We start from the raw sequence: 26,297 nt of genomic DNA, 5'->3' as shown, positions 1-26,297 counted from the left end.
TTCTTCATCATTATGGAGGAGCTCCTGTTGGGTCTTTTTGGTGATTTGATGAAGGCTCACTTGGGATCGCCACAAGTTTTGAGGACTTCCTTGATGTATTTTAGTTCTTTTTCTCTCCCATCTTTTCTGATAGGTAGGCCTTCAGCTCAGTGGTAGGGTTCTGTTAACTCCCATTTTCTGCTTCAGTGGGTGGTAAGAATCAAAATGTAAATATTGATGTGTGTGTGTGTGTGTGTGTGTGTGTGTGTGTGTGTGTGTGTGTGTGTGTGTTAGGCTATTTAGGCTAGGCTATTTTCCTTAACCTCTTCCCATGTGAGTTTAATGTATCTGTCCACAGAGTTATGTTTGGTGAACACTTCCAATTCCTGTGTTTTGATCTTGACCCACATATCATCCACATACCTATACCAGTGAGTGGGTGGAATTATTGTGAAGGAGTTTAGGGTGATCCTGAGGACACAGATAAATCTCAAAGTGGCCTAAAAATCTCTCTAAAAGAATGCAAATGACCAGCTGTCTGCAAGGAATATAAATCCTTCCTACTATCCAGTCAGAGCTGAAGAAGCTTCTTGAATGAGAAATGAAACATCTTCAAAGAAAAACATGAAAGTCCAGTTGCCTATTGAAAAAGACCTTTGGGACAACCATGACCTGGATGACTGAGAATCCCCATAGACATACAAATCACTTTAACTCCTTGAATAAATTTCTCCCTGAAGTTCATATCTTCCAGGGCTTTAAACATACAGACCCATTTAAATTGTCAAAGGCTTTCTCTGCATCCAAAAATATTATTCTTTTAATTATAGTAGTGTAAGAATATTTCTTGATCATTCTTGATCATTCTGCAAAGGTAAATTGTACAATAAGAGGTTTTCCAAATTCAACTTAAAACAAAATTGCCTAAAATAAACAGGATCAGGGTCAACATTGCTTCCCAGCAGTACTGTTTAAAATTACCCAAATCATTTTAAGGCAGGGTTCCCCAACATGATCAATATCCACCCCCAAGGATCAATTGAACTATCCATTATTTTGTTATTATTAATCATATAATTATTAGTTAAGTACTATTAAAATATTTTCATATAACAGATTTTTGGGGTTGATGAACAATCTAAAGAATCATGAAGAAATTAATCAGCTGAAGAATTTGTGGACCACTGTTTTAAAGATTGATAGGCCAAAAAGGCCTTTGGCTGAGTCACTATAATCTTGAAACATCTTGCGAAAAAAATTGTTTATATTCACTCAGAGCTGGATGCTGGAGATATTTTGGGAAAGGAATGGTGACCTATTAAGAGAGGTGAAATGGCAACTTACATCTGGTAAAGTGGAAAACACAAAATAGCCCTGTCTTTATTATATTTGGTATAAGATGGAGTGCAGCAAAACTCTTTAGAGTTTTTAAAGTCTTTAGAGCCTCTCAAAATCTTTCCCTAAGATCACCTCTACATTCCATTTTACAAAGGTGATATTTTACCAGATAATCCCAGACCACTTTGATCTTCAGGAAGTGGTCCAATTTCTACATTGTCTCTTTATGTGAATTGATAATTACCTTGTGAGATAGTCCAGGCATGTACACACAGTACTACTAGCTCAATCTTTATTGTAAGGTTATTAACAGAATTTCACAAGTCTGAATGTATATCTCTCCCACCTCACTTTTAGTCTCAGAAATTAGAGTTCTTTCTGAGGCAGTTGCCATGCTTCCATTCCTTCTGTGGGCTCAGTTGCTTCATATCTGACCACAGCAATATCAATAGCAATTAGACTTATATACCGCTCCATATCACTTTCCGACACTCTCTGGATGGTTTACAATGCAGAGCAGTTTTTGCATATTACACCCAACAAGCTGGGTCTTCATTTTATCAACCTCAAAAGCATGGAAAGTTGAGTCAACTTTGAGCTCTGTCACAATTCAACTCCAGGCTGTGGGCAGAGTTTGCCTGCAATAATGCACTTTAAACACTGTGTCTCCAGGGTTCCTATAGACTAATGATGGCTAACCTTTTTGCCATTGTGTGCCAAAAGCAGGGGGAGTGTAGTGGGTTGTGCACAGGTGTACCCACACCCATGAATCTATGCGCGCAATCCCTCCTGCAAATGCATGCATGACCCCCACCCTCACCCTGTTTTTGGCAAGTTTTCTGCCCTCCCAGGCTCCAGAGGCTTTCTAGGAGCCCGGGGAGGATGAAAATGGGTTCCCCTCTCCCCACGGAGGCTCCAGGAGGTTTCCCTTCCCGGAGGGCAAAAAATGGCCCTACAAGCAAATCGGAAGTTTGGGAACGGACTTCTGGGTTGCCCATAGGGCCATTTTTTACCCTAAAGAGGCTTCAGGAGGCTTCCCTGAAGCCTCCGGAGGGCGAAAAACAACCCAACACACCAACCGGAAGTCAGTCCCTGAACTTCCGGTTTCCGTGTTGGGTTGTTTTTTGCCCTCCAGAGGCTTCAGGGAAGCCTCCCGAGGTTGCAAAACGCCCAAAAATGAAGGCCGAAGTCAGCTGGCCAGCGCCGCATGCACCCTGGAGTTGACAGGGCAACGCCTCGCGTGCCCTAACAAATGGCTACGTGTGCCACAGGTTTGCCATCACAGCTATAGACCATGCCTATTATGTGGTTCTTCCTTCTTTCTCCCAAGGTCATTCTCACACACCATTAAAATTGGGCTGTTGTCTCACTTGGTTGGTGAAAGCAGCCAGAGAAATAATGGATGGCTGAGTATGTGTGGTACTTAAAGGCGTTCTTGGGAGACAACAGTCTTGAGGTGGTGATAGTAGTGAACTTACCCCTTGGGAAGAACATAGCTGTCATAGTCCCATCAAAGCAGGTGCAAAAATGCCTAAGATTAGCATCAAGACTAAATTTATAAATACCAGAAGGCTTGCTCAGAAAGTTATTTTAGTGGTAATTATTATCATTACATAAATTTATCATGTGTGCTTATTTTGATGGACAATTGGGAACAATTTGTCTCTACCCAATCTCAACAGAAGGGGAAGAAATTGTACATTACAATGATGGCTCCAATTATTGTTAAAACTAAAGTAAAATGCAAATATGCACACTCAGAGAATAATTTATTTTAAGTCATTCCCAGGTGAAAGTAGGATTGTCACCCGTGGTTTTGTTACTGTGCTTTAAACAAAGAAAGGCATTTAATGTTCACAGGTCTGACCAGTTTAAACATTTAAGATTCACCATTTACAGCTTCTAAAAAACAGATTAGGAACACAGGTTAAAATAAGGAAGAAAATGGTGAGCACCTGTCTACCCTAGACGAGTTCAAATCATCATGACCAGATGGACTACAGACGAGATCTCAGAAGTACTGAACTATATCTTTCAAAGATCCTGGAGCACCAGGGAACTGCCAGAGGACTGGAAAAGAGCTGATGTAGTTCCCATCTTCAAAAAAGGAAAAAAAAAATAGATCCAGGAAACTATAGATCTAGCAGCCTGACCTCAATACCAGGGAAGATTCTGGAAAAGATAAGTAAGCAACAAATCAGTGAACACCTAGAAGCAAGCAAAGTAACCAAAAGCCAACATGGATTTGTCAAAAACAGATCACGCCAGACTAATATTGCATTCTTTGACAAAGTGACAAAATTAGTGGACCACAGAAATGCTGTTGATATAATTTACTTGGACTTCAGTATGGCATTTGATAAAGTAGACCATAAACTATTATTGATAAAATAGAAAAATGTGGGTTAGATAGCAATAGCACCTGATGGATTCGTAACTGGCTGACCAACCGCACTCAACATGTAGTCCTCAATGGAACTGCATCTACATGGAGGGAAGTATGCAGTGGGGTACCCCAAGGCTCTGTTTTAGGCCCAGTACTCTTCAACATCTTCATCAATGATTGGGACAAGGGGATAGATGTGGAACTCATCAAATTTGCAGATGACAAGCTAACAGGAATAGCCAACACTCCAGAAAATAGGCTTAAAATATAGAAGGATCTTGACAGACTTGAACATTGGGCTCTATCTAACGAAATCAAATTCAATTGTGAAAAAAGTAAGGTTCTACATTTAGGCAAGAAAAACAAAATGCACAGGTATAGTATAGGTGGTACCTTGCTCAATAGTAGTAACTGTGAGAGGGATCTTGGAGTCCTAATGGACAGTCACTTAAATATGAGCCAGCAGTGTGCAGCAGCTGCCAAAAAAGCCAACACAGTTCTAGGCTGCATCAACAGAGGGATAGAATCAAGATCACGTGAAGTGTTAATACCACTTTATAATGCCTTGGTAAGGCCACACTTGGAATACTTAATCCATTTTTGGTCACTACAATGTAAAAGAAAACATGTTGAGACTCTAGAAAGAGTGCAGAGAAGAGCAACAAAGATGATTAGGGGACTGGAGGCTAAAACATATAAAGAATGGTTGCTAGAACTGGGTATGTCTAGTCTGATAAAAAGAAGGACTAGGGTGACATTATAGCAGTGTTCTGAAATCTCAGGGGCTGCCACAAAGAAGAGGAGTTAAGCTATTCTCTAAAGCACCTGAGGACAGGACAAGAATGTGGAAACTCATCAAGGAGAGAAGCAACTTAGAACTGAGGAGAAATTTCCTGACAGTTAGAAGAATTAATCAGTGGAACAAGCTTGCCTCCAGAAGTTGTGAATGCCCCAACACTGGAAGTCTTTAAGAAGATGTTGGATAGCCATTTGTCTGAAACGGTATAGGGTTTCCTGCCTAGGCAGGGGGTTGGACTAGAAGACCTCCAAGGTCCCTTCCAATTGTTTATCCTATTTATGAAGGGAGAATTCAGATAAAATGCTAACTTTGCTTAGCAAAGTCTCATTAAATTTATTACTCTTTATGCATTTAAAAGTGAAACTTGTAAAACGAAATTATTTTGTACTTAAGGGGTTTGATTTGTAAGGACAGAATTTTTTTTAAGTACTGAAAATTGCTGGTGGGGCGATTGAGCTTCAGTTGTATATAGCAGTTGTAGGAGAAGCCAGCCATATAGGCGAAAGGAATGGAGAGCAAAGGGGGCTTTTAATGAGGAAGAAAGAAGCCTAAGAAGCGCCCGCAGCGATCTTAATTTTCCCTGATGAAAAGTAAAGTTCTAAAGCTCAACTTTAACCCACTCACGAAGACGCGTGCGCGTAAGAAGTAGACAACTAGAGATAGGAAAAAAGTAGAATGATAATAAATGCCCTACGGCCTACGCCGAGTTCACGCTTGATTTGATACTGTGTTTATTCCATTATTCATTATCACTAATTGGAAACGATGGCTGTTATACATTCTTGAACTGCCGGTAACATTATAGATTAAGAAACAATTATAATTGTGATGATTCATGGGGAAACCGCCCAAATGAGATAGCTGAGTCGTCCTAATCAATCAAAGATTCTCTGTCTCGAAAAACCCGATGTTACTTTAAGTAACCTTGTCTGAACCTAGAGTTTCCTTGCAGGCTTTTTGGTGGAGATGCTAGGTATTTCTTTTTTACAATGCAGCCCTATCCATATTTCTCAGAAGTTATTAAATTATAACTGGTTTTGATTAAAAATAGTCTCAGATACATTCTATACGTGATATATTCTATAAAAATATTCTCTCTCTCGTCCTCTGCTGCTGCGCTTTGCGTTTTGCATCAGCAGAGAGGAGGGCAAGCTGCCGTCCAAAGAATTGCCTTTGTTCCTCGTTATTCCCCGGAAGGACGAAACCGAAGCCGCTCAAGATGAATTCGGAAGAGTCAGCCTTCGCACGAGTCTTCAGACTATGAATCTATGGCCTCGGGTTAGGGTTGCTTAGGGCTGCAGCGGGGTTCGGCGCTGATGGGGCTCCCTTGCCGTCTTGCTGGTTTGATCCGCGGCTCGCTGGGAAGAGGATGGAAGAGTATTTGCCTCCCCAAGAAGGTCGGCTAAAGCCAGGCGAGGCCCCAGTAGCCCTGAGGTGTGTCAGGAAGCTGAGATGCAAGGCTCTGTCTGCAGGCTCTCGGCGCCTTTTGGGCGAGCCGCTCGTGCTTCCCCAGGACCGTCAGAGACGGCGCTGCCTTACTCGCAGGAGCTCCGTTGGCTCTTTACTGTGTACCAAGCATCTTGGACAGCGAGCCCAACAGAGCAGTTAGGCTATGTAAATGATTGAAATGTAAATAAGCAGCCAGAAGTAGAGGGGTATCTTTAAATACCCGCGCGTTATATACGTAGAGCGAATTCATCGCAGTAATTTAACACCTCGCCCCTTCGCAGAATGCCGGGAAGAACTGCTTCCTCGTAGTTTACATTATTGGGGGCTTTCCCTAGGCTCTCTTGATTTGTGTGCTGCCAAAGAGTGCTCTATGATCCTGTACTCTACATACATGCCGGAAGTTTTTCCAAGGGATATGACATGCATATTTCCAATATTAAAATGTATTGAAAGTAGCCAATGAATTTTATACATTCTAGATATATTTCGATTAGGATTATACTTTGAGTTTTGCATTGAATTGGGAGTGGGTTATTTTTTAAATATATATTAAAACTTGTAAGTTGAAGGCAGAGAGTATAGTTGTATGGAAGATGGTAACTTTTGACTCGTTTCTTGTTTGCACAAGTTCTTGGTGGTTGTTTTTTTAAACAATATAGTGACAACAGTTTATAGGCTGTTGCTCCAGATCTCATTTCGCAGTGTAGTTTTAGTAGTCTAGGATTATCAGGTATTTTGAATGGGCAAGGTGGGAAAAAGGAAGCGACGATGTTTACCTTTCTTGACATCTGTGAAAATACTTACAGCAAAAAAATGTACTTAGATCTTCATGTATACAAAATCATTTTTTCCAGCACCAAAAGGCTAGGCCTTCAATTGTAATATTTTTTTCAACAAATCTTTATTTTCAGGAACATTTGTAGCTATAATACCGAATTTGCAACAATGTGTTTTGTGAATATCACCATAGAAAGGTATGGCAGATCATGTGGTCTCACAGATTACAGTGATCATGGATTTCATGGGGCTGAATTGTAACCAATTGTTGGAATCAGGAAATAAAGTACAGTAAATCCAGGCTATTGATAAACAGAGAAAAGACAGAAGAGAATTTACAGGGCCACAGTATAGGAAAGTTTGACCACTGTTGTGAAAACAGTTTAAAATTTTAAAAAACCCAGATACTAAAAAAAAAATCCTTCTGTGTTACACTTTAAGACTATGTCTGACATGACCTCTTTTTGCTGAATGATAACTCTTATTAGTTTGAGTCTGGCAAATATTTGCAGTAGTAGTAGAGCAAGGTGAGGAAGGATTCTACTTTACTCACCTATGCATCTTTTTCTGCTATGCTGAGTTCAAAATGTACTTCCTGAGATGAATTGCCAGCATTTGTATTACAGGTAAGCACCCATGCCAAGTTACTTGTATACACAATAACAAAAAGACATAAAATCTGAATGGTTGCCCTATTAAAAACTCAAGGCATTGTATTATATTTTAACTGGGCAGATTTGCACACAGATATTTTCTTTATCTCCACAAAGGTAACAAAATCCCCTCCCCCAATTGAAATGTGAAATATATATATATATATATAAAATTTATCTAAACAATCAACATTTTCTGCTTTCTTCTATACACAGGTGATCAGTTCTGGATTTTCCATGCTGTTTTATTCCTGGAATGAGTTCAATAAAGATTCCTTCAAAATGATAACAAACATCATCATTTTGAGTATACTTATATGTATTTCTTTATCTTTCTGGATTGTGTCCATGACCGCAAGCACATATTATGGTAAATTTATTAAGTCATTAGATATTTATGAAATGTTTGTTTATTGCATTCACATTTTAATTAATAGCTAATGTTGTTATGTAAGCAAATTTTTGCCATATATTTCTATAACTGAAATATTTTAGGTGACTGCTGAAGTTTATCAATATATTCAACCACTCATAATATTTTTTATATATATATATATATATATATATATATATATATATATATATATATATATATATATATATATATATATATATATATATGTATGTATTTATATATATATATATATATGTATTTGTGTTACAACCCCTGGTATGCCCAAATATGGGAGGAAGCTCACTACTCCCTCTTTCTGTCCTTCGGCTCATTACAGAAAACCATCCAGGCAGAAAACCATATTTTTATTTTTAATGTTGCCTTTTTATATTTGTGTTGTATTTGTGTTGATAAATAAATAAAGGGAGACTAGTATAGATCTATTTCAAGCTATTTAGCTCTCATCAGCTAGCCATAACCTTACTGGGATTTGAACTTGGGCTGTATTACATATTAGGCAGGAGTCTTAGCCGCTAAGCCACAGGCTCTCCTCCTTTGGGCATATTTGGGCATACCAGGGGTTGTAACACAAATACATACCTATTTCCCTGGCTCAGCTGATAAGGAGGAGAGCCTGTGGCTTAGTGGCTAAGACTCCTGCCTAATATGTAATACAGCCCAGGTTCAAATCCCAGTAAGGGTATGGCTAGCTGATGAGAGCTAAATAGCTTGAAATAGATCTATACTAGTCTCCCTTTATTTGTTTATCAGCACAAATACAACACACACACACACACACACACACACACACACACACACACACACACACATATATATATATATATATATATATATATATATATATATATGTTATATTTGTACTGATAAATAAAGGGAAACTAGGGCATACCAGGGGTTGTAACACAAATACATATATATATGTATGTATGTATGTATGTATGTATGTATGTATATATGTATATATGTATATATATGTATTTGTGTTACAACCCCTGGTATGCCCTAGTCTCCCTTTATTTATTTATCAGCACAAATACAACAATATATATATATATATATATATATATATATATATATATATATATATATATATATATATATATATATATATATAATATTTGAAATATATGTATAGCTAGTCGTTTTATTGGTAGTAACTAGAAATAATATATATATATTATGTCAATAATTTATTATAACTGATACTCCTTCCTCCTCCTATTTGCTTCACAATTAGGTACATATATTCATCACCTTAAATTATTTATAAATAATAAAAGCTCTCTCTCTCTCTCTCTCTCTCTCTCTCTGTGTGTGTGTGTGTGTGTGTGTGTGTGTGTGTGTACAGCTGGTACTCTGAGAAAATAAAAAATCTCTTTTTTAATTAAAATATTGTCATCTGTCGCAGTGATATCTATCAATTAAAATAAATTTTGCCAACAGATTTTGACAATGTAATTTCAGATTGTATGACACCTCAAAACCAGTGTTTCCATCTTTAGCAGCTTTAACATGTGTGGACACCAACTCCCTAAATTCCCTAGCCAGCTTAAAGTTGCAAAAGTGAGAAACACTTCTATACAATGGTAACATATATTAGCATATATATTATATATTAACATATATTAGCCAATAGGTCTAAACTGGTTTGTTGCATAAATAAAATGAAAGCGATTAGACAGGATATGGTTTCCTAACCTTTTTCAAAGAAAAGGGATAGTGTTACATCAGGTATGCTTGGAATCCAGGATGCACATGTTTGTGGTCTAATATGCATTACTTTCTGTTGTCTTTCATAAGGCTTACAAAGCACACTGTAATTTCAAATTCATTAAGCATATTATAGCCTAAAATAGAGGGGAAAATATGTTAAGGAGGCTATGAAAAAAAAAAGAGTAAAAGATGCTCCCAACAATCTGGGTCCTCATTTTTCCAACCATGGAAGGATGGAAGACCTAGTCTACCGTGAGCTGGTCAGGATCAACTTGTAGCAGTGGGCAGAGTCAGCCTACAATACTGCATTTTGACCATTGTGTCACATAATGTATTTTTTAGAGTATAAGACGCACCCTTTTCCCTCAAAAAAGAGGCTGAAAAACTGGGTGCGTCTTATACACTGAATACAACATTTTTTTGCATCCTGAAACCCCGCCCCCTTCACCAAAATGGCCCTGCAGAGCCTTTAAGAGGCTTGTAGAATGCTCCTGGGGGCTGGGGAGGGCAGAAATGAGAGAAAAACGGGCTGTTTTTTGCTCAATTTTGCCCCATCCAGCCCCCAGGAGCACTCTACAAGCCTCCTAAAGGCTATGCATGCCCCTTTTGTTTGACAAATAATGGGCCCGTTTTCACGAAAAACGGGCCATTTTTTGCTCATTTTGGGGGGGACCCACCTACCAGGAGCACTCTACAAGCCGCCTAAAGGCTATTCATGTCCCTTTTTTAAAAAAAAAACGGGCCTGTTTTTGCGAAAAACAGGCTGTTTTTGGGAGGTCTGCAGAGTGCAAAAACTTTTTTTAAAAATTTGCCTCTTCAAAATCTTGGTGCGTCTTATACTCTGAAAAATATGGTAGCTCACAATTCAAAATTCTGCTTTTAACGTGCAAAGTCTTTATGTCTCAGTCTTTAGCTACTGACAGGGAACAATTTGATCAGCTCATTTAAGTCCAGAAGGCCATCTTGAGAATTCAAGTGAAATCAGCAAAGGGGCTAGAATATGGTGGGGTTTTTTTTCATATGTTGCCCCTATGCTTAACACTCCAGAGATCTGGATGGCGCTGTCCTTTCTAGTTTTCCACTTGCCGTCATGACAGAATTTTATCGTAGCACATTTGATTCCTGAAAATAAAGAGTTGCTTTTGTAGAGGGCTGTTATGATTTTATGTATTTTGCTTGATTATAAACTGCCAGGAATCTGAATGAAGTTGTTAGTATAAATGTAGTCAATAGGTCATTAAATAAATAAGAACATTTTGGCTGTTAAGTGATGTGGATGAAAAATATATGTGAATTCAAAGTGTTTCTAGATTCTACAAAGGGTAAAATTACTTCCAGTTTATGTCCAGAGCAGCAACCTCCAATCTTTTGGGCACCAGGAACCGGTTCCTTGGAGAAAGGGTTTTACAATGGACCAGAGGGGGCGTGGTTTTGTGTGCTGCCTGCATCCTATGGATGGGGCTTCACTTGTTTGCATGGCCCGTTTGCTGGCATGCTGCGGACCGGTGCCGGTCCACAGATCAGGGGTTGGATCCCCTGTCCTACAAGGTAGTTCTTCAATTGGCCCATTGCCATTAGTTTATTTTTTCCCCGAATAACCTAACTGCTCCCCTATCCCAATAGAATATTTTACTGTACCTGTATATAAAGTGATACAAGTGTATGTTACTTAAAAAGGAATAAAAGCTGCTTTTACTCTTCAACAGTTTAAAAATAAATTATGGTTTGTACAATAGAATATTGGTCTTGACATTGTATACTGTTTTCAACATACTTTTTAGGTAGCTTGCGGCCAATTTCTCCATGGCGCTGGCTTTTTTCAATTTTGATCCCGCTAATAATTACTTCACGAGGATTTAGGAAAAAGAGTCTTGATCATGGTGGAGCAATAGGAGGTATGGCACTATCTCTTAATGTTGGTTGTATAGATTTTTGAGATGTAAGTATTTTCCTTCACCTTTCAACTTAGCATTAAGATGTGTTTGTTTTTATTTATTTATTGTCATTATGCTTTTTTTTAAGTTACCTGCATGTGCAAGCTTTCAGTTAAAATAATTTTCTATTGTTATTGTGGTCATAATCTGCCCCCAACATGTACATACAGTACATATATACACAGATCAAATTTCATCTGATATCAGATGAAATTTGATCTGTGTATATGTGGGTGTGTACTAATACATATTCAGTCAAGTTGTCCTCTACCCCTAAATATCGAAAATAGTCTGAGGAATCTTAGGATCCTATGTCTGATCAACCACAAATAAGACACTGGGGTGCTTTTAGAAGAAATTTCATATTTCTTCTGATATCAGAATAGGCCAATAAAAGTAATTGGCACTAGATTACCATAGCATGTAAGCATTTTTCTTTGTATGTTTTAGCATATTCAAAATAGTTTATTAATGTAGTCATACTAATTCTTTATTATTATGTTCGAGAAAATTGCCTATACTAGAAATACTGTGCTAAAAAGCTGGGATTTAAAGGAGGAAAGAAGTTTCAAAAATATCTGGAGCATCCAACCTCACCTAATTAGGGTGAGGAAGATGCTTGGTCTATATTGAATAGCAGAATGTAATAATTTGATGGCTTTTACCCCTGAAAAATTTGCTATCTCTATACCTGATCATTATTGTACAACTTTTCTAATCTAATTATGATTCTTAGCAAGTTTAATCTAACTCGCTTAATAGAAACCAATATTGATTATTCCATGCTGCCTCTTCAAGATGGCCTACAGTTTTAAGTTACATGGGAAGAGTGGGGAATATGAGTTATTTCATTTAGTTATGGTATTTATGACAGTTTATATGAATCTAGCATTTATAATAACATTTGGAATACTGGGAAAAAAGGAATTTATGAGACATACCAGATTCTATCAGAAACTTCCTGCAAGATTGCTTTAACTTGCACAGTCTGTACAAAACAATAAAATTGTTGGACTATTATTTCAATGTAGGTTGAAGCCAAATACTTTTAAAAAGTCAAATAATTAAATTTCTGGAAGAAAATGATTGCAAAATATAAATTGTAATTCTTTCTCCAACTTTCACTTTTCCTTCAGGTTTAATTGTTGGATTTATCCTCACTGTTGCAAATTACAGCTTTTTTACCTCCATGCTCATGTTTTTCATTACTTCTTCCAAACTCACCAAGTGGAAAGGAGAAGTAAAAAAACAAATAGATTCAGAATACAAAGAAGGTAAGGTTTTAGTTTTAAGAATTTTAATAATGATGATTTCCCCTGATTTTAGGGAAGGAATGGTGTAATGCTTAGATTGGATCCGGGTAGGAAGAAGCTGGCCTTTCCCACTTCACTTTTGCCCTTTCCTTATCAGTCCAAAGATCCTGGAAATATTTCATTGGGGAACAGGATTCTATTGAGAGAAAGGAATATGTTTGGAATAAGAAAGCATTTGTGAAAAATGGTGGAAACATTTTTATAAGCCAGCACTGTTAGGGGCTATTTTTGGTAGTCTTTGGAAAGTTGCAAGTGGAATGGGTAGAAAAATATATTTAATCACCATTGCATCTGTAGGCTAAATCCCGAATAAATATTTCTTGACATCATTATCATTTCTTGAAATACATATAAACAACATAATTGTAATGTTTGCTTTGAGTTAAAATTGAAAACACTAATGATTTGAAATAAGCATAGTATTATTCAATTTTTCTCTTAAGTGTGTACTCTCCAGGCTACTAAATGTTTGTTTCCTCTTAACAGCTTATAGTTTCTCTATTTGTGTACAGGTGGACAAAGAAATTGGGTGCAAGTATTTTGCAATGGTGGTGTACCTGCAGAATTGGCTCTGCTATATATGATTGAAAATGGACCAGGTGAAATTCCAGTAGATTTCTCTAAACAATATACAGCTTCTTGGATGTGTCTGTCATTACTGGGTGCTTTGTCCTGCTGTGCTGGGGACACCTGGGCTTCAGAAATTGGCACTGTCATGGGTCATGAACCTCGGCTAATAACAACCTGGAAAAAAGTTCCTATAGGTAAGCTTGAATTTCAAAATTATCTCAGCTGAATGACATTCTTTCTGTGGTTTTGGTTGAATTAATATTAAACATTGTTTTAGCAACCATAGTTTATTATATAAACCATAATTGTCTAAATTCTTACATATTGAACTATAAACCATGATTTATAGATCATAGTGAGTAGAGTCTCATTGTGCAGAAAGCCAGAATCAAGTAAACCCTCATGATTTAGCATGATGTGTAAACTTAATCATTGGACGCAGCCTTGAATTTGGCCTGAAAGACTTGGACCTTTGCCTTCTTTTTCCCAGTTACCATGTATTTGAATCATTGATGCAATAATACAATTGTCCAAAATATCTCCGACAATTACATGTTGTCAGTAAACCAGATAGGAAACAGAATTAGATGAGCTATTATAACTATTATAAGGTGAGAAAACAAATAGAAATAGATTTAGAAAGATGGAAAAACTTACAATTATCATTGATGGGAAGAATAGCAGTAGTAAAGATGAACATACTACCAAGACTGCTATACCTATTCTAAACAATACCGATAAAATTAAAGAAAAAATATTTTCAAAGTATGAATAAAATAGTGGGGAAATGTATATGGCAGGGGGAAAAAGCAAGAATTAATATAAAAATGTTGCAAGCTCCAAGAGTTCGAGGTGGATTTGGATTACCAAAGTGGGAATTATATTATCAAGCAGCAGGATTAGCGTGGATGAAAGAATGGATTGTTAACAATATGGGAAAGAGTGAAAGGAAAACACTATTTAGAAATACCAATGTGGCTTTCAACAATGGAAGTATTGACACATCCAAATATTAGTAGTATGAAAAATGTCATTAGATACAAAGATATTTTAACAGAAAGGGAGAAACTAAAACAAAAACAAGAATTAGAAAAACAAGGGATTGATATAGGATGGTTTTCACAATTGCAAATACAATCAAGATATGAAAAAGATAAAAGGGAATACGGTTTTAACTTAGGAAGTTCGGAGTTGGATAAGATACTTATGAGAACAGAAGAAAAAATAATTAAGAAACTATATAGCTACCTACTAAGAACTAGGTTAGAAGAAGAAGTGATTAAAGATACAATGATAACTTGGGCAAGGAATTTTGGTCACACGATTGAGTTAGAAAACTATGGGAAAGGAACTATAAATTAACCATGTCAACAGCTTACAAAAAAACCTTATACAAAATGTTTTATAGATGGCGCACGTCACCAGAAAAATTAGCAAAGATGTTTAGAGATAAATCAGCGAATGTTGGAGGTTTCAACAAGCAATAGGTTCCTATTATCATACGTGGTACAGAAGCAAGGAAATAATGGACTAAGATAAGAGTATGGTTAAGAAAAATGTTACAAGAAATAGAACTTAGACCAGAGATATTTTTACTAGGTATTATCCCAGAGAAATTTAAGAAAGAGGATACCTATTTGATTATACATGTAACTACAGCAGCAAGAATCATATTTGCCCAAAATTGGACTAAATAAGCTAACAACAGATGAAGAGATAATAAAAAAGATATAAGATTGTGCAGAGATGAATAGGTTGACAATGAAAATAAAGGATAAAGAGGAATCAGAGTACTTCAAGACATGGGGAAGATTTTATGATTGGCTAGAGAAAGGATGCTAGAAAAGAAAGTAAGGAGAAGATACAGTACCCAGACATTAAATATATAAGTATATATTTAATAGCAAGATATAAAAGGGGGGAAACAGGATAGATTAGCGAAAGTAACGAAATAAGAAATAATACCAAATTATATTTGGGTCTGCGAAAATACTATCCTTAGAAAATATAAACTGAGATTTGAAAGAGACACCTACAACAATAGAAAAAGCAAGGGAAAGAGGAGAGAATGAGAGGAAGACAGGGGAAAGAAGAAAGAGGTAAGGAGAGGCGGATGGAAGAGAGAGGAAGAGAAGGAGAGAGGGTAGGAAGGGTAAGGGGAAGAGTAGGAGCAGGAGAAAGGGAAGGGAAGAAGGAAGGGGAAGGAGAGGAATAAGAAAGAAAGTAGAGAAGGGAAGGAGTGAGAAAAGAAAGGGAAAATAAGGTGGTGTTACAACAGGCGGAAGGACTGGTAAATAAAGCAACCCAAACTGTATATTATAACCTATTAAGTGAAATAATAAATGTATAAGAATGATAAATATAAAGAAGAATAACCATTATGTGAATGTATACTTAAAATGGTATGTAAAAGAATAAAAAATAAAAAAATTAAATATGAAAAAAGACTTAGATGAGCTAATTCTACTTTATTGTAAGGCTACATTAACAGACTGTTGGAAGTCTAAAATTAAAAACTTTGCACCAACCTGATAGAGTTAACCAAAAAGGAAATATAATTCACACCAGAACTATTTCTGTTGGAAATATAACAAGGGGATAATTTACTTAACAATACATATTATTACGGCAGCAAGAATGGTCTTTGCCCAAAACTGGAAAAACAGGGAAATTCCACAAGAAGAGGAAATAATTAGGAAAATTCTGACTTGTGCTGAAATGGATAAATTAATGTGGGAATTGAAGGATAAAGAGAATCAGAATATTATAACATCTGAGACAAATTTTATCAATGGTTGGAACAAAAAAGGAAAGACCCTAAATAAGCAATGACTAAGATTTATAGAATGGAGATTAGAATTATGTATGAAACTATAACAGGGAAAATATGTAAGATAAAACAAAGCAACATGGTTGGAAATACGATATTTTTATATTTGTAAATACTGAATCGACCAAATGTAAATAAGCATGGTGGTTATAACGTATAACTTTATATTTTAATAAGTATGGCAAAGATTTTGCCAGGATGGTTACACTTTGTCCAATGTTTCAATTTGTGTTCAATAAAAAACTTTTTAAAAAACCAACTTTCCATGAGCCATTTTTAACTGCCTGATCCATTAGGGCAGGCCCTTTCTCAGTTTCTTCTATGACACTTAAGTAATTGCTGGCTCCTGCCCGTCTTGTCTGATTTTTCCTAGGCAGCATCTCTCTTCTCCTTTGTTAAGACTAATGCATTCTATTACAGATGTTTGCAATTATAATGTCTGTGATTAATATATTAATTTGGTGAGGGGGTGTAATAGCCAAGTAGCCCTTAAATAGAAAAATGTTTTTCTATGCCTGAAACCATTGGGTTTGGACTAATGACCATGTGATTTGCTTAACAACTACAGTGACTTGCTTAACAACTGTAATAAAAAAACCAGTCATAAAATCAAGTCTGTTCACATACAATCACAACAACTTGCAACTAACATTCTGGGTTCAATTTTGGTCACAAGTCAAGGATTACCAGTGTCTTCCCATTGTGAACTTTCTGTCAGGGAAGGCATTTTTACACATAGCTTTCTCATGTGCTTTCTGATTGAAATATGCCTGGCATTAATTTTACTGTATTTACAATGCCAGGCAAAGGCCTTTTTTTCTTGCAACTTGCTGCAAATAAACTTTTAGTACTCTGTTGCTTTTATGTTATTATGCACTATGTATTAATCTGTTCTTGTGATATTGTAAATCACCTTGGAAAACATGGGTTTGAGCAAACACACACACATATATACATGTGTGTGTGTGTGTGTTGCATTTGTGCTGATAAATAAATAAAGGGAGACTAGTATAGATCTATTTCAAGCTATTTAGCTCTCATCAGCTAGCCAAACCCTTACTGGGATTCGAACCTGGGCTGTTTTACATACCCATATATATGAGTTATATCAATATAAAATATTGATATAACACAATTTTTGTCAGTTCAACTATAACAATATTATCACTTGCTACAAGCATAATGCAGTTGTTTGGGTCCTTAATTTGTATCATGTATTAAGTAGGAGATTACTATTTAAAACAAGTGTCAGTTTAATACAATGTGATAATCTGGTCACTGAAATGAACACTGATTGGAATGCTGTTTGAAGTCGACTTATGGGTATAGTTGATATCAGTATTAATAGTGCATTTCTGGGAAGAGAAAAGTTGAGGTTTGTTCAGAGTTTTTTTTAATTAAGTGGATTCAGCTAGAATGCTGCATTAGTGGTAGCACCTGGTATTGCTGAGGTTAGTTTAAAATGGATTAAGGGTTCCTGGGATTCTCCTTTTTGTCTTAGTAGTTTTGTGTGCTGCAAAAAGAACAAAGATGGATATTGTCAATGTTATTTCATTTAAAATAAGATGATATTGTCCAAATATGTGCAATATGTCAGGTACAAATTTATATTATGCTGTATGTAATGCAAATTTTAAACATTTAGAATGCTAATTTTGGAACATTTTATTTTAGGTACTAATGGAGGTATTACTTTAGTGGGTTTAATTTCAAGTGTGCTTGGAGGCACATTCGTTGGCATGGCTTACTTCATTTCCCAGTTGATTTTTGTGAATGATTTGGATATATCTGCTCCACAATGGCCAATTATTGTGTTTGGTGGTTCTGCTGGTTTACTGGGCTCTATCATTGATTCCTACTTAGGAGCAACAATGCAGTACAGTGGTAAGTTTTTTAATAAATTTTTAGATTGGTAGAAAAGTAATGTAATCTTACCATTTAGAACATGTAGGATTGATAATCATATCTTAAAATATTATCTTAAATATTTTTGTTTTATATTAAATAAATTAGAAATACTAGTTGATATTGCTATTCCATCATACATAGCATATTCCATTTAGCATCAGATAATAAAGACTAATGCTGAAAAATTCTTAAGACATAACAAGCATTATACTGAAGGTAAACAACTTAGCTGGAAGTTATTAGAGTTAGATTCTATCAGCATTTGGGGAAGTGGAAATTGATATTCTATCTAAATCTAAATTATTAAAAAATATTCTAGTGAGAATGGAAACAAAGCATTTGTTTGCAACTCTTTCATGAATCAATGGCTTTTCTTGGATTTGCATAGATGCTGCCTTAAGACTTGCACTGTCCATGAGCACTTTCATGCACTTTAAAGTGTCTAACTGCAGTCAGATCCAAAGCTCTGGGCAACCCTGCTATCTACAACATTCAGATAAGAGGAAATTGAGGTTTATAAATCCCTTGGCTAACCAACAGAAATTTAACAATTACACAAGAACGTATTTATTCATGTTTAGATATTGTTTAATCTAAAAAAGAACATTTTCCCTGTCTGAAGTGGAATAGATTGAGATCAAAAGTTGATAGAGCGTTACAGAGCTGCTTTTGAAAAAAGTATATATAGAATTACAGCGTACACTTGATTTTTTTATGGTGTCTGCAACCTTATCCTCAGATACATTTTTTTCAATCATTTGTTGCTCTGATGGTTAGTGTTCCATTTTCCACTAGCAATAAATCTCACAATTTGTCAATAGCAATCTCAAAGTGAAATAAATTCTTACCTGGGAAACTCTTCAAAATTCACAATTAATAGAAGAGTGATTTAATGGCATGTTTCTTCAATAACGTATCTGTCTCTTAGGAAAGTTAAATTAGTTGCCCTCTCAATTCCTGGCAAATAGATAGGGAAGAAATGGAGGTAGTGACAGATTTTATTTTTCTGGACTCCAAGATCACTGCAGATGGGGACTGCAGCCAAGAAATTAAAAACCACTTGCTCTTGGGGAGGAAAGCTATGGCAAATCTAGACAGCATACTAAAAAGCAGATTACCCTGCCAACAAAAGTGCATATAGTCAAGGCTATGGTTTCCCCAGTTGTAATGTATGGCTGTGAAAGTTGGACCATAAGGAAGGCTGAGCACCAAAGAATTGCGGCCTTTGAACTGTGGTGTTGGAGAAGACTCCTGTGAGTCCCTTGGACTGCAAGGTGATCAAACCGGCCAGTCCTATAGGAGATCAACCCTGACTGCTCTTTAGAAGGCGAGATCCTGAAGATGAAACTCAAATACTTTGGCCATCTTATGAGAAAGAAGGAGTCACTGGAGAAGAGCCTAATGCTGGGAAAGAGTGAGGGCAAAAAAAGAAGGGGACGACAGAATGAGGTGGCTGGATAGAGTCACTGAAGCAGTAGGCGTAAGCTTAAATGGACTCCAGAGGATGGTAGAGGACAGGAAGGACAGGAGGAACGTTGTCTGTGGGATCGCGATGGGTCGGACATGACTTCGCAACTAATAACATATCTTCCACTATTGTCCTTTCTACTCAGTCAGGCACAGGTCTTAGTTTTGAGCTTAATAATTGGTGTATTTAGAAGACCTTATTCTTTTACCAGGTAAGTCACATATGAACGCAAGAAAAGTGGCTGAATTTTGTTCACTTGCTGTTGTGGGTTATAGTGCTACTGTAGACTATTAATGTCACGGCTGGTTTTAGGATATTGTGGTTGATGACCAATAAATATTCTAGCCTTAAATTCTTCGTAATGATTGATTCCTGATGAAAAATAAGGAATACCATTTTATGTAAGAGCTTTTTAAACAAGCATTTTGAGTGTTGAAATATTGTTTTCAATAAAAGTAAAATTAAGACCTTTACAATGTTTTTAATTTGTGGTCATTGGAACGTATAGTTGATGCCATATTATATTATTGAAGACTGTTTTCTCCATTTGGTTAACATACTGGTTTTACTGCTTCTTCAGGTTTTGATAAACGAACTGGAATGGTTGTCAACCATCAGACAGAAAATGCAACACACATTTCTGGTAAACCAATCCTGGATAACAATGCAGTGAATCTCTTCTCCTCTGTAGTAATTGCTTTGTTATTGCCAGGAATAGCATGGGGATTTTGGCCAAGAGGATGAAGACAGGTATCCACTTGCATTTTTGTCTTCAAACAAGCTGTGACCTAGAGGATTCTCCGCCAAAAGTCTTTATAATTTTGGACTGGAATACATTCCTGCAACTGTTCTGAAAGCATGAGGAATCACTAGGTTATTAAAATGATACTTCCTGCAGCAGTTTTAGGTAGCTAAGACAGACAGGAAGAGGAGGATTGCTTCTTATGTAATAGACTATAGTTAACACTTGAATTATTACTTGATAGAATATTTGATTGCACTTCATTCTCCATAATCTACTAGGCAAATGGGAACTGGGAAGACTAAAATAACGTGGATAAAATGCCACTACAGCTACCTGAACAAGTAAAGGATCTTGGTCTAGTGACTAAACTAAATGCTAAACTTTCATATTATTTTGAAATCTATTTTTTGTGGGGACCTATTGTACTATAGCTAGTGAATTGACCAGTCTAGGTACAACATTCAATACAATCACAACTTTGCTTTTTGCCGTTCAAATATTTTTAAAAATTTGTATGGTATGAAACCTAATACTAACCTGTTGGTGCTTAAAGTTTAAAATTTAATTTATTGGGTTTAAAATATTATGTTTAAAAAACAAGAATGTATGTTTTGGCCACTGTCTGTAATTACTAGTTATAGTTTTATCCTGCCATATGGAACAAATACTTACATTTGTTCAAAATGTGTTTGATCTTTGAGATGGATGTTGCATTTTAAATTGTAATATCTTACCACTGATATCTGTATAAATAGGTTTATTTCTTCATAAAGATTGGGCCAAAAGTGAAATTCAATTAAACTGAAAGCAACTCTTACTGATAAATTACTTTTTATTTTTCTTGTATAATTTAAAAAAAATCTATTGGCAAATTATATTAGAAATGCAATGAAAAATTTGTCTGGTTTGTTTGCAAGTAGATTCATTTTCCATAGACTTATATTTGTCATTTTATATAGATCAGATACTAGAATGTTTAATTTTACACTAATCTTAAAGGAAAAAAGGTAAGAAGTTGGTGGATGTTTCAAAGAGGCTATGCCTACAGTTTTTAATATTGTTTGTAGAAATTGACTGTTTTCAGTTGTTTACTTTATCAGTTACAACTGTAGATAATTTATTCATATTAACAAGGAATGTGTATAAAGCAAATTTGAAGAACCATTTGTAGAAATTGATTAAAACAATACAATATGCCCATATGTAACAAAGGACACTGAGAATTTCTGCAAAAATTAACATACAGATTTCTGTAATACAGACACTGGAATACATGGCATAATAAAGTGAATATAGCACTAACTAGTGTTGATACTAATGTTCTCCTAAGCATCTGAAAATTTGGGTATTTGTTGATAGTGGCAAAATAGATAATAAAATCTTAATGCAACCCAATAAATTGATTGGATTGGATGAAGATCTGGTTAAAATATTATAGATATCAGTGAAGCATTGTGAACAAATTATAAATAAGAAAAATTGAAAATACAATATTTAATAGGATTGTATGAGTTGAGGAGAAGAATGTAAATTGAAATATCTTCTGAGCCTCGATGTATTTATACACCGTGATAAATAGAGCAGTAGACAACTTTTTTGAAAATACATGTAGAAAATGTGTCCCAAATGAGCTCTTATAAATATGTTCAAATAAAAATGACTTTAAAGTGGCATTCAGTCTGTTTTGTTTAATCATTACAGACACAACACTGATATGTTACATTGAGAAAAATCATGCAACTTTGATATAATTTTGTTTTATAAAATTAACACCTTAGGTAGGATCAATTCTAAAAAGTAGCAACTCTTGTTGCTATCAAGAATCATTACAACTTATCAACAAGTTCAACATTGAAATATATCTTCAATGTCTTCTCGAGTTCGCCCAAATTCATGTTCATTACACTAATGGCATTAGCTAACCATCTCATCCTCTATCGTTCCCTTCTCCTTTTGCCTTCAATCTTTTCCAACTTCAGAGGTCTTTTTGCCTATCACTCCTTTCTTCTCATCTATTGGCCAAAGTACTTCAATACTTCAGCTTCAGTATCTGTCCTACCAAAGAACACTCAGGGTTCATTTCCTTTAGGATTAGGATTGATTTGATGTCCTTGCAGTCCAGGGGACCCTTGTAAATCTTCTCCAATATCATAATTTGAAAATATCAGTTCTTTGGCGCTCAGAATTCTTTATGGTCCACCTTTTACAGCCATACATTGCAACTGGGAACCACAATGGCTGGTTTATGTAACAAGTTGAACCCCAAAAGAAGTACTTTTGGAACAGTGCATTTGTATAATTATCTTCACTTGGATTCCTGTTGACTAATATACTGTCAATGACTTTTACATCCTTTTCTAATTAAATTGATAGAACTAGCATTTGGCAATAGCGCTTAGACTGCCTCATAGTGCTTTACAGTACTCTGGGCAGTTTATAGAGCCAGCATATTGCCTGCAACAGTCTGGATCCACATTTTACCAATCTCGGAAGGATGGAAGTCATTGAGCCCTGTCAGGATCGAACTCCAGGCCGTGGGCAGAGTTTGCCTGCAATATTGCATTCTAACTTGAATATGGACATTTATGAACTCACATCTCATACCATGAGGTCAGGGCTGTAAGCTGTTCCTTTCCTACAGATCCAGAATACAGTATAAAATTGGGAGAGAAATACACAGAATCAGAGGTGAAAACCCCCAAAATAGACTTGGTTTTTTTAATCCTTTAACAGTCCTAGCAAAAGGACAATGTAGAAAAAAAAATGGCCCAAGGCTTTTTTACCCTGAGCCTTTCTGCTGTAGCCTTATCCCTCTAGAAATGACTCATGACCACCACCTTTTCTGCTCCTGTACTAAACTCTTATGTGGCTTGTACTATGCAAACCTAGTCTACGTTTGTAGGATTATTAGGCGCCAAGGAGGCACAATGGTTAGAGTGCAGTACTGCAGACTACTTCTGCTGATTGCTGGCTGCCTGCAATTTGGTGATGAGCGTTGAGGTTTATGGCTGGTGAGGCAGCAATTTTTTTAGACTTGTGGACTTCAACTCCCAGAATTCCACAGCCAGGCATGCTCAGTTCCGATTGAAAGTGACAGCATTTGTTTTCCTTCTTTTTCTTCTCCCTTCCCCTCTTTCCTCCCTCTCCCCTCTCTCAAACACACACACACACACATACGCACACACAAGTTGGATTGTAGTGTTTAATTCCATGTAGCTGATTTACAGTGCAAAGGAGGAGTTATTTTTGCCCTGTCCAATAAGCTTTTCTCTTGCATTTTCTTTGATAAAAGGGATGGAAAGATGGTCTTTGGGTTCCTCCTTTGAATGAGAGAATCTGTTTTAGTCAGAATGTTCAAATGTAATAAAATGATCTTCCTGTCTCGATCTGTTTCATTGGAAAAGATGCCCGCCCGAGGAAAGAGCCTTTCACGACTCTAAAAGCCAGCCCGGGGTAGGATCCCTCCAGTGCAAATTCGGCTTCCAGAGCAGGCGATGCAGGCACCGGTGGGCTCCTCCGGGCTACTGCCTTTCCAAAGCGTGTCCCTGTTTTTGTGGAAAGCAAAAGAATGGAGAAGAAACGGGGAAGCTTCGGGTGTGAAATGAGGCCACGTTCACCAGCAAAGGGCAAAACTCTCTTCCAGGACCTCATTTCACACCCGAAGCTTCCCCGTTTCTTCTCCATTCTTTTGCTTTCCGCAAAAACAGGGACACGCTTTGGGAAGGCGGGAACCCGGAGGAGCCCACTGGCACCCGCACTGCCGGCTCTGGAAGCCAAACTGCCGGCCAGGACTCCCCAGCTCAACTGCTTCCTGGGCCGGTGGTGCCTGCCAGACGGGGTGACGGGAGCTGTGAGGGAGTGCCGTGCTCGGCGGAAGGGCTCCTGGGGCTCTGAGCGTCCACCTGCCACCACCCGCCTTTCGCTCCACAGAGAAGAGTCAAGCGGCGCTGGCCCGGGTCCCCCGACCGCACCCTCGGCACCGAGCCCTCCGGTCGGGGTAAACCAAGGCCGGTCCGGCTCGGGGGAGGCCAGCCACCCTGTGAAGAGTCCGCCCCGGCCTCCTTGCCACCCTCTGCCCCTGGATTCAGCCACGGCACCGCACACCAGAGCAGCGCGGCATCTGGGCCACACTTGTCAGACGAGGGCAGCGCAGGTGGGGCACGGATGGAGCGGAGGAAGCCTCTCCCCCCTTCCCCCACCCGAAAGAACAAAGGGAACCTTTGCCGCCGCCCGGGCAACCTGGCTGGCCTCTGTCACGGTGGCTCTCCGGTGCTAAGCCTGGGAGTCCCTGGAGGAGCTGGCGGGGGCTGCAAGCGCGCAGCCTGGCCTGGAGCCAGAGGCGACGCCCCTCCGGCCAGGTAAGGTGGGCTGCCTTCCCTGTCTCTCCTACCCCCTTCCCTCTCTCACTGAAACCAACTCTCTCTCTCACACACACGCAAAGCTTCTCTGAAGAAGCCCCGCCCAAACGAGCGCCCTCTACTAGGTGGCAGGAAAACTGGGTGCCTCCCCTACGTCAGGAATTTTTAAGCTTTTAACCCTTGCTTAACTTAAGGGTTAAAAGCCTAAAAAATCCTGACGTAGGAGCGGCATACAGTTTTCCTGCCTCATAGTAGAGGGCGTTTTTTAGAGGCTTTTTTAAACAGTTAAGCAGTCATCCATGGTGAAGCAGGCTCAGGCAGCAACTAGCTCAGTCTGACCTCAGCTCTCGCCTTTTCCCTTTACATTTTTTTTCCTTTTCATGATGACAGTGGTGAGGCTGTGCCACCCCTGCCTCCCCTGACTGCACGTCACTGAGTGGTATATGTCTAAGTGCTATTGCTATTGCTATTATCAAGCTACATTTGCAGAATAGCTGTAGTAGCATTAAGGAAGGGGGAAAGAAATCTATCTGTTCCATGTACATATAGTCCTGGAAATAAGGATCCTAGCTTAGTATCTCTCTCATATTCTAATGAGTAGTGGTACTACTTTAATGTAGCTTCTATTCAAACATGCAATCTATTTTGTCTTTAGCCACTCATAGAAATGGATTCTGAAAATATAGGTATTTTAGGCTGATCCAGATCTTATGTTTTTAACCTTTTAAAAAAATACTACTTATGATTATTGATTCTTCCCTTTTCCTAAAGCATTTGTGAATGCATTGTCCTGTTAAATCTAACAAATACATTTCAACGTTAGTGAAATAGAGTTGTGTGTTAAACTCATTCTGTTAGATCCATTGATGTAACGTCAGTATTAATTTCCTCTGGTCCAGGAGTAAACATACTATGTCTTAAAAAGGAAGCTACTACTATTGTTTCTATATATCAAAATTGAGATATTTCACCAAGCAATGGTAGCTGATATTCCTTCAGTATCATCATTGAATAAACAAATTAATCATATCTGAATATGGAGGAGTGGAAATGCTAATATACACCTAGTATAAACATAGTTACAGAGCCTTTAATTCTGCCTCAAAATTTAAAAAATTAATGATTTTCATAAAGAGACTACATCTGTTAGCAGAGCCTTTTTATTGTAGTGGCGGGGGATGGAAAACTGAGGCTTCGGTATTATACAAGGCAAGAAGACCTGTCTGACTTCGCCAATAGATTTTCCTGTGCGTTACTGCAGCAGCCGTTAACGGTCAATTCGAGCCTCAGCTGCAGCGGTGGCCATTTTCTGTGCTATGCATCGTTAGAGTTGGTGTACGGTCGTTCTCAGAGGCTCAATTAAGGCAGTGGCCACTTTAATTTCTATAACGGCTATTCCAATGCTCTGCTGGCCATCTAATTGCCTCCAGCTGCTATTACATTGTATTGAAGAAACATCCATTTAGCCGTGAAATAAAATACGGGGATTTGGCCATTTTATCTACCCTGTTGAATGACTATTGTATTACAGGGATTCAGGCCACTTCAGCCTACTCTGTGTGATATTTACCTGTTCTGCTGGCAGCGCCTATTTTGACAGTCTGATCTAGTCAGACACAACTATTGACTAACTTAATTACTGTCATTAGAGTGATGTGCACG

At 37.5% G+C, this 26,297-nt stretch overlaps 1 protein-coding gene across 4 annotated transcripts in view; it reads left to right on the top strand.

Annotated features, from left to right (window-relative positions):
• TMEM19 (transmembrane protein 19) overlaps positions 1 to 21,950 on the top strand; it is a 41,514-nt gene extending 19,564 nt beyond the window's left edge. Inside the window, exons 1-7 of one of the 4 annotated variants that reach the window (XM_081957332.1) lie at positions 5,685 to 5,899; positions 7,598 to 7,751; positions 11,291 to 11,404; positions 12,580 to 12,717; positions 13,269 to 13,520; positions 17,831 to 18,040; positions 20,113 to 21,950. In XM_081957332.1, coding sequence (XP_081813458.1) covers positions 5,819 to 5,899; positions 7,598 to 7,751; positions 11,291 to 11,404; positions 12,580 to 12,717; positions 13,269 to 13,520; positions 17,831 to 18,040; positions 20,113 to 20,276 — 1,113 coding nt within the window. In that variant the 5' untranslated portion in view covers positions 5,685 to 5,818 and the 3' untranslated portion in view covers positions 20,277 to 21,950. Of the gene's footprint in view, positions 1 to 5,684; positions 5,937 to 6,009; positions 7,355 to 7,597; positions 7,752 to 11,290; positions 11,405 to 12,579; positions 12,718 to 13,268; positions 13,521 to 17,830; positions 18,041 to 20,112 lie in introns of those variants that run through there. The other 3 variants (XM_081957333.1, XM_081957335.1, XM_081957334.1) reach the window with 3 other exon arrangements.
• The last annotated feature ends 4,347 nt before the right edge of the window (positions 21,951 to 26,297 follow it).

Source organism: Natrix helvetica (assembly GCF_964273705.1).
Source record: "Natrix helvetica genome assembly, chromosome: 6".
Lineage (NCBI taxonomy): Eukaryota > Metazoa > Chordata > Lepidosauria > Squamata > Natricidae > Natrix > Natrix helvetica.
The sequence above is the reverse complement of the archived record's forward strand: the minus strand, read 5'-3'. Positions and strand labels throughout refer to the sequence as shown.